The sequence below is a fragment of the Xiphophorus couchianus genome, chromosome 5, assembly GCF_001444195.1.
Source record: "Xiphophorus couchianus chromosome 5, X_couchianus-1.0, whole genome shotgun sequence".
Taxonomy (NCBI): Eukaryota; Metazoa; Chordata; class Actinopteri; order Cyprinodontiformes; family Poeciliidae; genus Xiphophorus; species Xiphophorus couchianus.
Window position 1 is genome coordinate 32,024,725 of NC_040232.1, and position 15,479 is coordinate 32,040,203.

At 39.2% G+C, this 15,479-nt stretch overlaps 1 protein-coding gene across 7 annotated transcripts in view; it reads right to left on the minus strand.

The window, feature by feature from the left end:
• The window catches only part of pnpla6 (patatin-like phospholipase domain containing 6), a 40,605-nt gene that overhangs the window by 16,518 nt on the left and 8,608 nt on the right, over nt 1-15,479 (minus strand). For 5 of the 7 annotated variants that reach the window (XM_028017945.1, XM_028017943.1, XM_028017944.1 and 2 more), the window contains exons 7-26: nt 15,294-15,434; nt 15,035-15,194; nt 13,659-13,739; nt 13,133-13,261; nt 11,660-11,740; nt 10,474-10,609; nt 9,428-9,499; nt 8,590-8,690; nt 8,219-8,398; nt 6,809-6,886; nt 6,523-6,728; nt 6,193-6,324; nt 4,858-4,981; nt 4,653-4,766; nt 3,724-3,799; nt 3,454-3,603; nt 3,273-3,336; nt 1,808-1,976; nt 1,546-1,728; nt 1,324-1,442 (exon numbers count right to left, since the gene is read on the minus strand). In XM_028017945.1, coding sequence (XP_027873746.1) covers nt 1,324-1,442; nt 1,546-1,728; nt 1,808-1,976; nt 3,273-3,336; nt 3,454-3,603; nt 3,724-3,799; nt 4,653-4,766; nt 4,858-4,981; nt 6,193-6,324; nt 6,523-6,728; nt 6,809-6,886; nt 8,219-8,398; nt 8,590-8,690; nt 9,428-9,499; nt 10,474-10,609; nt 11,660-11,740; nt 13,133-13,261; nt 13,659-13,739; nt 15,035-15,194; nt 15,294-15,434 — 2,496 coding nt within the window. The remainder of the gene's footprint in view (nt 1-1,323; nt 1,443-1,545; nt 1,729-1,807; nt 1,977-3,272; nt 3,337-3,453; nt 3,604-3,723; nt 3,800-4,652; nt 4,767-4,857; nt 4,982-6,192; nt 6,325-6,522; nt 6,729-6,808; nt 6,887-8,218; nt 8,399-8,589; nt 8,691-9,427; nt 9,500-10,473; nt 10,610-11,659; nt 11,741-13,132; nt 13,262-13,658; nt 13,740-15,034; nt 15,195-15,293; nt 15,435-15,479) is intronic. The other 2 variants (XM_028017946.1, XM_028017942.1) reach the window with 1 other exon arrangement.

A 15,479-nucleotide genomic window follows, 5' to 3' on the forward strand; every position in this document is an offset into this window, starting at 1 on the left:
TACAGAAGCTGTTAGAGATGCTGATGATTTTAGCAACAAGAGGGGAGCCTAAGTCAATTCTGCTGAAGGCCTCATACAGCCCTGGACCGGCCCTGCATGATGAGTTATTTCCACTGCACTGCGCGCACAGATGCGGAACAAACAGGAGATTTAATTAAATGCTGCTAATGTGGCTTTAGTAGCTCTTCCATTTTGTGTCTGCTGAGTTTTTAATAAGAATCAAAAAATGTTTTGGTTGCTTGAGTTTTAAAGGAGGAGTTTCTCAAATCTCCATGCGGCCGCGCGCATTAACTCTGTCTGACTAAGTGGTCAATGCATTTGACATGGTTTGATGCTTCGTGTAACCAGAAAAATAATAATAGAAATAATAATAAAACCAGCGTGTTGCGTGACTACGAGGAGAGCGCGATATGATGAGGTTAGCGCTGGTTCGTTAACAGACCAGCCAAATGGGACCATAGACAAACTTCAGCGCAGACAGAGCCAGGCGCTGGACATCGTGCTGGGATGTAAACACCTTACAAAATCTTTTGTTCACAAAGATAATTCATTCTCACTGCTCCCTCAACGCACAACTACAAGTTATTCCTATGATTCACATAGAGCTGCGCAACCAGAGCTAAAACGGTGAGTTTTAAACTCTTACCTCAATGCAGAGTTCTGCAAAGAGACATAATTAATCACAGGGAGTTGATGTAAATATCCATACATGTCAGCCTGTGTCCAGTTTGAATGAAAGGAGGAGCACGCGATCCCCGCTGAGGTAAACTTCAAAAATAAAGCAGCGACAGCGTTCAAGGTAACGCGCAGAGGCTTCGGCTGTGTGATTGTTGGCTTTAAATGCATAAAGTATAAACGTATCCTCTATAAAACTATAGTTTAGGAATAAATCTGCCCCGCCAGAGAAAAGCTCAGAGCTCCAGAGAAGCTTGCAATCCGGCTTGATTTGAAAAAAAGCTTTTTTTATTTTTTATTATGTTCTTAAAAACAAGCCATGCTTAGCCTGGCGGGGGGGCTAGTAAAGCATGGCGTGCCGCCAGGTTTATAATACACTGGGGGAAAACTCTGCTGTATCATGATAGAAATGTACAAATGAAAAGTTTTTATGAAATATTTATATTTTAGCATAGAATGACTGTAGCATCGTACAGGTTGGTAACAGAAGTGAGCCAGTGGTGAAGACGAACATTGCTCAGCCATTTGGCAATAAAGTTACACTTTATCTGTGATAGATGCAAAAGAAGCTACCTCACTAGCAAATGTATATTAGCAGCTAGTTAGCTAGTCAGCTCCTTAAACTGCTAGTTAGCTACTCAGATTCACCTGGCTCCGCCTCCACCCAGCACGAGCGCGATGCTGTTTCCAGTGAGAACTCGGGCCAGCCGAGAGAAATCGCTGTGTCTGTCCGCCGTTTTCTGAAACACCTTCTCATAAACTTCCCTCTGAGGAGACAAAATACAAACGGCAATGCATGAAAATGATCTCTTGGATTCAGAAAACTTAATTTCTTCTTCTGTTTTTTTTTTAAAGTGTACAAAAATGTACCAGCTTGGTGGGGCTACGTCTGGAGAAGACCCTGCGGGGACACTTCAGGTGGAGATGACCCGAGCACCAGCTGCGCATGTTGAGCCACTCCACGGTTCTGGACGGACCGGGTCCGTCTTCTCTGTGCAGCAGGATGAGCTTCTTTAGCGCGCGGACGGCCGTGTTTTCCAGCATCTGCTCCAACTTTAGGGACGACAACGAGAGGAGAGAAGCGTTACAGTGCAGTTGTCGCCCTTACAGTCCTCTGCTGGCGGACACACACCTCCCCCAGAGCGGGCTCCTGATCCCCCACGCCCACTATCAGGATGCAGTCAGCCTGCCGGATGCAGCGCTGCGTCCACGGCGTCATGCTGCTGTCCGTCTGGTACAGGACGATTCGATTGATGTCCTCCTGCTGGGCCAGCCAGCCAGAAAGACGGTACTCGTAGATGCTGAAATCAACGGGAAGATGAGGAACGGCTTTTTATTCCAGCAACACCGAAGGTTATTTAAGGAAAACAAGGGCTTAAAGGTCCGAGATGTCAGTGAAATAATGTCGCCATGATAAAGCCTTACAAAACTTAACATTGCATAAACATTAACATAACTCTTTGGATCTTCCAGAGTGGTGATTAATAGCTTTGGCTGAAACCAACTATAGTTGCACTACTACCAAAGCTAACACCTGCACTCTTCCTTATTTTAGCTCTTGCAGGTACCGCCAATCAGCACCAAGGAAAATGAATGGGGCCCCTGGATTGGCTGCTGTGAAAAGCCAATAGCCTGTCATTAAGCATTGCTCTGAGGTACATTCAACTTCCCAAGCTGCCTTTTCTTTTGCATATGTTAGGATTTGTTGTGTTTTGGAGTTACAGTACACGAAAACATTCGCAAACAGTTTGAATATAATCTGAAATTGTGGATCCCACGTCCATTTGTGGCTCTGTAATAATCTAAATTTGAGAGAAATGGAACACAATGTAACAAACAAACAATGTTTTTATGTTTGAGCTTTTAAAATGCACAGCTGCAAGCCTTTTTCTTTTAAAAAAAAAAAAGTGGCTCTCTAGTTTTCATAATTTCGTTTTACTCGCGTGGTTAGAGACGGCCAATACTGTCGTGTTTTTAAACCATGGATATAAAACAAAAGCAGTTATTTTTATGGAATTAATTGCATACGATTTTGAAAACAGAATGACCAAAAAGTACAACTAATATAGGTTTTGATCTTTCTTATTTGAAAAATGTGATTAAAAAAAATCCACAAATATCATTATCCTATGGAAGAACATGTTTCAATCTTCTCTTTTTTTGAGATTTATGGGTCTTTTTTTGTATTTTAAAACTTAAAAATAGAAATAAAATGGTGCTTCTTTAAAAATTACTAATTATATCTAGGGAGATTGTCTGTGAGCCGAGGGCAAAATGACTCCTTGGACTGGATCCATAGCAAACGTCTGATTTAGACAAAGAGGTATCGTATCAAATCTGAAGAAATTAAACAAAGCAAGTTAAATTCACATTCCAGTTTTCATTTTACATTTTTCACCAGGCCTGGAAAATATGGAAAATAAATTCCTTACTTTATCAGACAGTGAAGGATCTCTGGATAAACTTCAAAAAATGTAATATATGAAAAGGATTAGAGAATTTGTTCAATTGTAGAAATGTTTTCAATTTTTCTGGAAAACATGTTTGTAAGAAAACGTACTGGAAAAGGGAAATGCTTCCCTGAGCACCACACTGACCTGTCCAGAGCAGAGGCTCCCAGGCGTTCCCTGATGATGTCACTGGTGAGAAGCAGAGTGGGGCCTTCGAGTGTCAAACGGGGACAAGGTAAAATAAATAAACCAAAACAAGATTAAGAGAACACGCCAATATGAAATAATTGAGAAAAAAATGTCCAGAAAGTGAAAGGGGGGAAGTTACCGATGGCACTGAGGGCGTGGCTGAGCTCCAAGTTAAAGGCGCTTATTGGCACTTCGTCACCCACAGGAAGCACAGCCACGGTGGAGAGGTTACTAGCGGGGTTGGTGACATCTGCACTTTTCCTCATACTTGGCAAACTCAGCGCCGAACCTGGTGAGCGGGGAGCAAAGAGTGTGTGAGAGAGAGTGAGACAGACAGTCAGAGAGAGCAAGAGTGAGACAAAGAGAGAGAGAGAGAGAGAGACGGAGGTGTGTTTGGTCATCCTCTGACCTGAGAACGGCCCCCGACCCTGCTGCAGGTTCCCCAGAATCTTCTGGCCCAACAAGTGGATCAACCTCGTCACTACCTAAGAAAAAATAAAAGAAAAATAAGAAAACAAACATGTGAACCAGAAGATCAGCCATGAAATTACACAATTCAATAAATTAATCAAGTATTTATGTATGTGATAACAAAAAATGTCAACAAATAAAAATAAAAGTGATGTGCAACTCAAAAAGCACCGATGTACCTATGTAATAAAATTTGGAAATATTTTATACAGATTTATCTCATGTGGTGTAAATGTAATCGTTGAAGTATTTATTTATTTATTTTTTTTCATGTTAAGGAGAGAAGTGACACTAGTCATTATTGATCATCAGAAAGACCCAAAATCTCTGGTAACCTTCATAGCAACCAGCTGCAGACCAATCGCCCTGCCTGCTGAGCAACAGAGGAAAACAAGTAAAGCTCTCAAAAATGAAACTGAATTGTAAAATAAGTAAATTATAATATAAATGTTATTAATTAATTATGGTTTTCCAAAAATTTAAGAACCACAAGTTCATTTCAAAACTCTGAAACAACAAGGTCTACAAGACAAAAAAGTATTACGTTTTATCTTGGTTTTTTTATTTATTTATGAATGCATTTGTGGATTCTCAACAAGCAAAGCAATCAAAGAATTTAATGAAAATTCAAATTGTGGCGCTGCAAGTCAAAGACTAAAGGTACCACTTCAATAAAAAGTGAAAAGTGCCTCATTTATAAGAAATTCTCCTTATTTTCTAATCTTTTAAACAACACAACCAAAAAAAGACTGAAACCTACTTGTTTTCCTTTTTTTAAGCATACTTATCCTGACCTAGTTAGACGTTTCAGAACCGTGTGTGAATACTGCGGAGATCGCGGCGTTTTAAACGACGCGCTCGTTTCACCTGCGGGTATCGTCTCTTGATGTTGTTGAGCGTTCCCTCCGGCAGCTTGACCAGCTCCGTGTCCCTCACGGCGTGCACGGTGGTGGCTCTGGGCTGCTTGGTCAACGCCTCCACCTGGAGGACAAACAAGATCCTGCTCCAAAACCCAGAGTTGGATTCAGAGCCGAGCGTCTGCTCAAGAGAAGAGAAAACCAGACATGCTTACGACGCCAATGAGGTCTCCTCTGCCGTATTCCCCAACCAGCTCCTTCTTGCCGTTCGCCTTACGGATGACTGATCGCAGTCGTCCATTCAGGATGATGTAGGTGCAGTCCGACTGGTCGTCTTGTCTGCAGTGAAATAGCCGCCATCATTGCAAACGATGCGAAACATGCAGATGCGATTTGAGATGTTTTCGCTAGTAAAACACTAAAAGAGTCTTAATACTGATGCATCTCAGTAAATCTGAATATGATTGAAACATTTATTTAATTAATTCGACATGGATTCATTTTGAGTAGTGATAGCTATGATATTCTCTTTGGTTTCAACACATACAGCTGAAAACCAGACGTTCTGCACCAAATTAAAAGATCAAACTTCTCTTGTTTTATCATCAGTCAGAATTACCAACATGAGTTTGCTAAACAGACGGCTTCGGCGTCCCAGAAATGAATTGATTTTCGTCTGAAGTGTGCAAATTGACTCAGTAGGGGGAAAAAAAAGCAAAAGATGTTGTGAAGATTCTGGCTCATGCTGGTAAGAGTGATTATTCACAGTAAAACATGTTCTGTGCTGATATTGTCTGAAAAGACACTCAGCGAGGAGGAAGCCAGTACTCCAAAAGAAACACAAAAAGGCCAGATTGAAGTTCAAAAATGCACACAGGGACAAAGATCTTCATTTTTAGAGACACGTCCTGAGGTTTGATGAAGTGGAACTGTCTGACCTCATGCTAACAGCTTACATCTAATTAGAACCGCAAAATAATTTTTAAATAATCACAGGTAAGCCACAAAAGAAGTTAATCAAGTTCTGTTTCTAACCATAATAATGGAAAGTTAAGTGGGTGGAAAAAGTGCGGTAGAAACGACAGGGGAAATTTCAAACTAATGCAATAGTGACAGTCTGCTGGACAACTCGCAAGTCAATCTTAAATCCATAACGTGGATTTAAGATTTCTGTACCAAAAAAAATAAAAAATACTTTTTTCCTTTGAATTTGTCTCATTTTTTTTAAAGAGACAGATAATATGGCAACTCCCTGAGAAACTGAATTGAAAAGTTTTTAATTAGCTTTAAATCATAATCCTTAAAGTGATAGAAAGTAAATATATCCCTTCATACTGTAACAAAGTTGCCCAAGTTCCACTTTTACTTTAAAAAATGGAAGCTTTCATTCTAGTTTACCAAGAAGCATCATCCATCAGTAAAGATTGTACGAACATGCAGCTGAACTGTGTGAGAACAGCAAGCAAAATATGTTTATGTAATATTTTTCTTTATTGCAAATAAATGCAAATATGTCTCTGTGCGTCTGTGTGAGGAAAACCTGGACAAACCTGTAGAGGGCTCTGCCGGCTTCAACAGCCATCCAGTCGATTGCAAAGTCCATCTGCCTGACAAAAGCCGACATTCGAGCGGCCACAGTGTGGGCCACACTCAGCACCACGCTGGGCTGTTCCTTCATAATCCTGCAGGTGGCAGAAACGAGGAGGAGTAGTGATTGAACGAAGGGCAATAGTGAAAAGCAAAGACAAATAAAAAGACAATTTGCTTTGGCTAAGAAGATTAATTCAGAGGAAAACATGCTGATGATTCTAAACCAAGCTCATAACTAGCATCTTTTCAAACATGTTTACTTTGGCCACAGAAAAGAGGAAAAAACTCACTCATAGAAATCTGACTTTGAGATCTTCAGGTAAGTACAGTCTCGGACAGCCTTAATGGTAAAGATAAGGGGCTCTCCGGTGAGCACCGCGAGCTGGCCTACCATCTCTCCTGGGTGGGTCACAAACAAGCAGACGGCCTCCTGCTTGTCGATCATTCGCTGGTAAACATGCAGGCAACCAGACAGGACGAAGTGTAGGCTCACATCCTGCGGGACCACGAACGGAAATAAATTGTTTTCGTGCCAGTTACCAAACATGATCAAACGGAGTCTGGAAGGGTAAGTACCTGGTCTCCCTGTCTTGCTAAAACGGCTCCAGCTTTCGCGTGGTGCATAGAAGCTTTCCCACGTAACAAACCTGGATCCTAGAAGAGAGGAGACATGGCGTCAAGACGAAGATGGGGGAAAATAAAGTCGAACAAAATGCGCGTGCATGACACTTTGAAAAAGCTTCACCTGGGAGTCTGATTGCAGACACATTATTCAGATACATGAATGACCACACACAAAAAAAAGGTTTTATTTTTGGATCCAAGCAAACATTTTAATCAGTGCATTGGTTGGTGGGTTGCAAACAACAATTTAGACAATGTGACGGTAAACAAACTAGTCTCTGCATAGGAAATGTTAGCAAGTGGTATGGGTTGAATGTCAAAAGAAATTACACCCATAAAAAGACGAAACTGCAAAGGCAAAGTAAGAATGGCCTCTTTCAGTCCCAACATTTCAAAATAAAAGCATTTACACATCATATGCAAATGTTAGGGCTGGCATATAATTCAGTTTTATCCATTGATCAAATTTTTTGTTTCTGAATATTTAATTTCAGGAAAATCTGGATTGTTTTTTGTCACCAAAGCACACTTTGGGTTTCCATAGTTCAGAGTGATTTCAGTACAGCCAGGACCCATCAACTTGCTTAATAAGTAGATTTTACAGCTTCTAATTATTTGGAGTTTTAATTCAGTTAGACAAGCAACAATATGCGACAGCACACGAGGCAATTATTTCATTATTTAAATGAAGATATGATGTTACAGCAATGAGTAATTACTGGGTTCATGAAGCAAGTAAAATATGTTTATGTAATATTTTTCTTTATTGCAAATAAATAATATGTCTCTGTGCATCTGTGTGAGGAAAACCTGTAGAGGTCTTTTTTGTGCCTCTTCTCACATGGCATATGACTCTCTAGCCAACTAGCTAGCTGGAAAGCAAGTCTAGCTTGTTACCGGTAGCCTTAACTGTATTGAGTCGCAGAAGGCAGTGAGTGAAAATGTCTGCACAACTCAAACTTTTGCCTGATAGAAAAATCCAGTAATAAAAAAAACCTACGTAGAATATATGAGATCAAATAGCCCTGCCACGACAAAATTTAAGACTTTATTAACATATTTAAGGCCTACTTACATTTTCTTGAATGGATTTAAGGCCTCAATTTTAGATAGATGAACTTAAGACTTTTTAAGGATGCACGGACACCCTGAATTAAGTACAGTTTTACTTTTTTCAGAGAAAGAAAGACCCTCGGGTGCTACTTATAAAACTGAGGATGAAATATACCAGGATCTGGTATTGTTTTTATTGTGGCGACTCACTGGACAGTCCAACAACAACAAAAAAAACGTTAGAAATTCTAGAAGAAGAAAAAAGAAAAGAAATTGTGTTTTGTGACTGATTGAAAAGTTAAACCATACCTCAATTTGCATGAGTCTGAGAACTTCTTTTTGAGCATCCTCAAAGAGCGAAGCGTTGCACCGACTGGATGACGGTGTGAAGATGTTGTCCACGCCCGATTCCTCCTCGGGATACAAATAGATCCCTGATGGAACTTCTTCCACCGTCACTTTCCTCTCACGCTGTTCGTGGGAAACGGACTGCAAAGAAACACAATCGTTTCAAAATGCTACAAATGCTTTCCAAATGCTTTGGATGAGTCGCTTTGCTTCCTCGCTACCACAAGTTAAAAGAGGCTTCAGGTTTTGTTGTCAAGCGAAACTGAATACACTTTCACTCATGCGAAGAAGCCAGAAGTGAGCTTATGATCTTATTTGGGTTGTGCACCGACCCGACTGAAGGTTGGAGGTGTGTTGCCGTCTTCAGCAGAGGTAGAAATCCGTCCTCGTTCGAACGCCATGTCAAAATCTGACTTCACACTTTTCTGAATACCTGCACAAAAAAAAAAAAAAAAAAACAAGAAAATTGTTTTAATGTTGGTTAAAAAAAAACAAAAGTAAAACAATTCAGTCATTTCTGCACACAAACATGCATAAGAAAAAGAGTTTTCATCTAAGTGAAAGCATCGATGCTTGCTTTTTGATGTTTTGTCCAGCACATTTGCTGCGAACAAATTAAGATTATTGTGATGCGTCATAACTTCAAAAAGCACATCCACAAAGTCGTCTCGTTTTATTCTGCCAAGCTAAGCTTTTTGCTCTGCCGACCTTCATATCTCACCATCTGTTTAGTCATAAAACCATGAAACAACAAGTTATTACTTGCTAATGACCGAGTGAGAGAACTGCAGTTGGAACGGTTTAGAAAAAAGCAATCTGGATTGAAAATATTGTCTTTTGAGCAGCAATCAGTTCATCTTATAAAGTCCATAAAGGGGAAATTAAAAATGATTTTAGGGCTTAAATACATGTGATAAAAAGGCCCAGAGCTTGGTTAAACATACCACACCACCAAGCAAAGCAGACCTGATGTTTCCATGGTTACACAGAGACATCTTTAATCTCTTTCTTTAATTTTTCTCAGCTGGGTTGCATTTCAAACATGCAGACTGCAAATAAACAACCCGACCTGTTAATAGGTCAGGGAGAAAACTGCAAAAGTGAATAACAATTCAAACTTGTTATTGGTGAAACTGGAAAACCGTTAAATAATGACCAAAAATCTCTCACCAGAGATGTCCACTGGCATGGAAATTGTCCTGCTGAGATTTGGTGGACCTCCTTCTTTTCCTTGGTCCGCCCCTGTGATTAAACAAAAAGCATGAAAACAACAGAAAACAACAAGAAAAAAAAATTCTGGGAAATAACTTTTCCAGACATTTTTTTAAAAGCGTTTCCAGTCCTTTTAATCCACTTATAAGTGCGAAGTAAAAAGATTTCCAGTGATTTTATGGCAGAAAAATATAGTGGCCAACTTTTGGAACATGGAATAAATGACTACAGAAAGAAAGACAAGAAAGACAAGGAAGTAAAAAAATAAGGAAGGAGGGAGGAAAAGGACAGAAGAAAAAACAAGGCAAAAGGAAGTAATTCTCCATAAAGAAAAACTAAAGGCACAAGGAAAAACGGAGGAAGGTCGCAAGGAAAAAGGCAGGACCAAGGGAAAAAGAAAGGGCACAACTAATAAGAAAGGACGTAAGGAGAAAAGGAAGTAAGATGGAAACAAGGTCACAACATTTCGGCGATGGTACAGGGAAGAAACTATCGAAACACAAATATCTTTTCGCAAAGCTATCCAGACCTGGAAAATGAGCCATATCACCATATTAAATGCTTATTCAAACTTTTTCAGACTGAAACATGTCGGAAGCATGCTAGAAGCTGCATTTTATTCAGAAATAGCCAGTTCTTTCTTAATATCAGAGATATTTTTGTCAAAATAATAAATAGATTCCTAGTGGGAGAGGTTTTAGTTTTATTCATTCATTTTTACACGTCATTAGTTCCCTATTGTCTATTTGCTGCGGCAGGTTGTCTTTCTGCAGTGGAAGGATACAGTAAGAGGTAAAGAGGAAAATGGAAAATTAACATTTCAAAAAGAAATTCCCAACACAGGTAACCTACAGCATGAGTTTTTATTATCTCTAAACTATACGTACATTTTGTTTTTCTAAATAGTTGCTTCATTTTCTACCAACTGCTGCAGTTTGTGCTGCTCACTGATCCACCCCTCCCAACACGGTGGCATTATGCTACTCTCAGCATAACGACGTTACCTGAAGCTTCACCTTTAACGACAGCTTCCCGATGCTCCTCTGAAACGCTCAGGCTGCCAAATCGCTTCCCGTGGCGGATGGGGCTGGTGCGCGGCGCGTGGGGAGACGTCGGCGGGAGACGGGAAGGAAGCATTTCCTGTGAAACCACGGGACATGGAAAACATGCATGAGGCATAAAATCTTTTAGTCAGAACCTAACAAAAGAGCAAATTAATACAGGCTGGCTCATGTAGGTTCCATTATGTGTCCCATTGAAAAGCCCTGAAGTTACAATTTCGTCTACATCCACTTAATGTGATTTAATGTCAGACAGTGAGGAAAAATTATTATATGCCTACTCTATACAGTGTATATGCAGTATATGTTTATCTCAAAACATACCATGTATTTTTGGTCTAAATTCTAAATATTTTAGTACACTTGAAATAAGAAATCTAAGATATAGGTGCTAATTTTAAGTCAACAATTCCTTAATGTTGATGAAAAAATACCATTTGTGACTTACCGTAACTTATAATATAAAAAAAATGTCTTGTCCTACTGGTAGATTATTTCACTTATTGTACTTTTTCATCAATATTAAAGAATTGTTGGGTTAAAACAAGCTCCTATCGTTTACTGAAAAATTACTTGTTAGTTTTGTCTTATTTTAAGTGTACTGAGATATTACAATAGAAACCATATCAAAAATACTTGGTAAGATTTTTTTTTTTTAAGGGACCTGTGACTAAAATGACCTCCATCAGATGTAGATAGACCTGTCATGATAGCAAATTTTGCTGAGCGATTAATTGCCTCAAAAATTATTGCGATAAACGATGATATTGTTTGAAGACCATTTTAAGCGGATGTAATATTAAGGACATAAGTGCGTCCTGCCTGTTTTCAAAAGAACACTTAACACTGGAACTGGTAACCAAAATAAACAAAACAACTACAAAACAAAAATAAAATGGACTCTCAGGCTCCATTAACAAAAAATGCACCTGAATAAAAACTAAACACACACATTTTTCATCAATAGAAAGAGAAAAAGGCAGGAAGAAACGACAAAGCCGATAAATTAAAATTATAATTTTCATTTATCAAGCGATAAATTGATTTATTGTTTACCGCGACAGGCCTAGATATAGATACAAAATAACAGACACTACACTGAGTGTGTTTTGTGCCTCAAATAACTCACGTGACTGAACAGTTCATTGGTCAGCCCCAGGTAGTTGTGCAGGGCCAGGACTGTCACCCTCTGGAGGCGCACCATGATAATCTGAACAGAAAGAAAACGGAAAGTCATTTATGCATCACCTTGAAACAAGCAGGAGAAAAAAAAAAGTACCTCAAGGCTCCGTTTTAGGCCCATTTATTTTATTCTGACTTCTTAAAATTGTTTGAATTACTAGATTTCTGAAAAAATAAATAAAATTTGAAAGTTAATGAAAATAATTACTCTCTTCAACTGTTCTGCTGTGATCAGGCAACAGATTGGACATTTAAAGATGTCTGTCCAGCCAAACTGAAAGAATCTAGGTGTTGTTTTCCACCAATCAATGTCTCTTGAATCTCCTTCATAACACCTTGAGATTTGAAATTTTGACAATAGAAGTTGGATGTCAAAACAGGAATTCGAGGTAATTATTCATGCCCTTATTTCCTCTCGTCTAGACAACTGTAACACACTTATCACATGTTTTTACAACAAAAAAAACACACACAAAAAATCACCTTTTATTTTCAAAAGCTCTTTAGACAAATTTTCAACAAGCAGACGAACAAACAGAAGAGCTTAGATCACTGTTGTTTTCACGTCCGTGCACTGGCTACACATTTATTTTAAAATGGTGACTTTATCTATCAGGACGCTGCCTGGCTAAATACTTAACGCCACACACTCCAACTGAGACTCTCAAACCAAAAGAGTCTCGATTCATTTCAAATTCAGTCATGCTTTTTCTTAAATCTTTTCAAATATTGTTTTCTATTCTTCTTTGTTAACTACTTCATTTATTTTTTCAATTTTTATGCTCCATCTTTGAGAAGCAATTAGATTTTTTTCATCTGTGACAGGCGCTATATAAAGAAAGCACCCGAGTGAGGCCCCCCGCCACCTTCAAACGTTTGTGCAGAAGAAATTTTTGATTGTGCCGCTATAATTTTAAGAATTGTTTCCAGAGGTCATGAAAGGTCAACCAACCCCCCCTACCTTCTTCAAATCAGATAAAATTGGTGTCAATCAACTCGGCTACATTTGTGCAACCAAAAGTTTTTTCCTTGTGCTCCTTTGGCTTTAAAGATATTAATGAAAGCTTAAAAGTCAAAAGCTCAACCAGTCCCCCCACTTTTACTAAATTAAAATGACCCTTAAACTTTCACCAATATCTTAAAATCATAGCAGCACAAACAAAAAATGTTGCCGCACAAACATAGTCGAGTTGATTGACACCAATTTTATCTAATGTAAAGAAGGTGGGTGGGCTGGTTGACCTGTCACGACCTCTGGAAACGTTTCTTAATATCTTTAAAATGATAGCGGCACAAACAAAACATTTTGCTGCACAATTCTTTCTAATTTGAAGGAGGTGGAGGAGGGGGGCAGCTTCACTCAGGTAAAGAAAACTTATCTACTAGTTGCTGATAAAGCAATGAGAAATACTAAACTCACCTGAACTACTCGCACCAGACTCTCGGGATACTTCTCAAAGATGGCGAGGAAGGCCTCGACGGGCAAACGGAGAACAGTGGTGACCTCTGCAGCTCGAGCCGACATTGTTCTGTAAGGCTTCTGATGGCCCTGGAAACAAATGTTGCTTCATTCTTACACTATTCAGACACTGTTCACTATTCAGAGATGCTGCTGACGTTCAACAGAGTTACTGCAGCCGACATCATTTAAGCACTAAAGCCTAACTAGATTTGGATTGAAATGAAATCAGGCGTGTCTGTGTGACTCATGGTAGAGGAAGAATGTTTTGTGAGTCAGTAGCTAAACATCAACAACATCAGGAATATACAATCAATGCTATAAAAGTATAATAAATAATAAAAATAATATAAAAATATAAATATAATATAAAAATATAATAAAACTTTTAATTATTAAGGGTAATAATTAAACGTTTCTCTGGGAATTGGGGGAAAGAAACGCCTTTGTGTGCAGATGTGTGTTTGCATTGTGCGACGTGACCCACTGTAATGACATCCAGAATGCTGAGGAGGCTGTGAACACTGTCTCCAGCAAAAACCTCCTTGACCACACTCTCTTTGCCATCCTGGAAGAGAAACAGGAGAGATTCAGGTTGGGGGGGGCAAGACAAGATATTTAACCGTTACTTTTTATTTTTTTTTACCAATTTAGATTTGAAAAGACGTTTTTATCAGGACAAATGCTGAATATGAAATCAATCTCAGATTTTTATTTTTTATTAATAAATTTGCATGTCTGTAAGTGAAAGAGGCTGCAGGGTTTCTGCCGGTTTCACAGACTCAAATTCAAGACTTTTTAAGACCTCGTAAGGCCATTTTAAAGCCTTGATTTTAGATAGATAAATTTAAGACTTTTTAAGAATGCCGACACCCGGGATTTAATCCTCTGCGACTGTAAAGACTTTGATTCCCAAAGATGGGTGAAAAGCTATTAAGTCATTTACAAATAACCCTAAACCTAACGTAGCTGTAGGAAGCATGTTTTTCCACAAAAATTGGTTAAATCTCAACTTCTCCATTACCAAGGGTGAGAGCTGACTTCAGGAACAAGACAGATCTACAAAAACCTGGAATGGATTACAAGACAAACTATGTAAAGCTTAGTAAGAAGGTGATTGATATGGCTGTGTGGCTTTGGGTGTGTTTATGAAGAAATGGAAGAAATGTAAAATCTAAAATGACCAGAAGTTTCCATCAGCCTGTAGCTTTGTCTCACAGGGCGAATACGATCACGCTTGATAACTAATGAAGCCGTTTTCTCATTAAAACAACTTTTTTGTTGTTGTTGCAATTTTAAGATGTTTAAGATGTTTTCCTGGTAAAACTGCATCTTTTTTATGCTGGTATTATAAATGTATCCTTGTAATTTAACTAAAATTCCCATAGTGTGGCATAGTGTTCTAACTGACCTATAACAAGAAAAGTTTGGTCTGATTTAACTTAATTTAGTAAGAAAAATATGTGTCTCTTTTTATTAGATGTATGAAAACATCAAATAATGTTTTCCAAGCTTTGGGCTTTTAATCAAGCGTTAGATTTAACTTTAATACAAAACTGTCCAGTTTTACTTTCAAGCACTTGCATGGACTTCATACAGAAACCGAGCAAGTCCCAAACCTGGAAAACACATTGAAATTCAAGCCTTTTCAAGGATTCCAAGCACTCATGCAAACCCCGTCTTCAGATTTATACGCAAATGAGCGTTGATTCGATCAAAACACTAATTATCTGGACAAACCCATTCAACAACAAAATAAAACTACCATTTCTCAGCGCTAAATTAACTCTAAAATTGTGCTAAGCTTAGATAAATGACAGCTGATGAACAAGGAGAGTGAAGCGATATGAACTGCAGCCTCACCACCCCTGTAAGGCACAGTTCTAGCTTTCCGTCCTGAACCACGTAGATGCTGCTGTCAGGCTGTCCTGGCCTGAAGACGTGCTCCCCCTGCTGGAACTGCAGAAACACCATGTGCTTGCACAGCTCCAGGAAGAGCGGCTTCTCAAAGTGACCCAAAACCCTACGGTTAGTAGCAAAACAAAAAGTGGCTAAGGTAAGGAAACGGGAATACGAGCGGGCGACTACAAAAGCGAAAAAGTGTCTCGTCGCGCGAACCTACCGGACATTTTTGAGCATGTAGAGCACTTCGGACGGGAGGTGGGAGTTGGCCACGTCGAATTCAGTGAGATCTGCCTCCAGCACTGAGGGAGGGGGTTCCTTCGCCTGCAGGATGGGCACCTCCTTCTTGAAGCGCAGGATCCTGCACGAGCAACACACGATGTCATAAAGAGAGATTAAAGAGGGG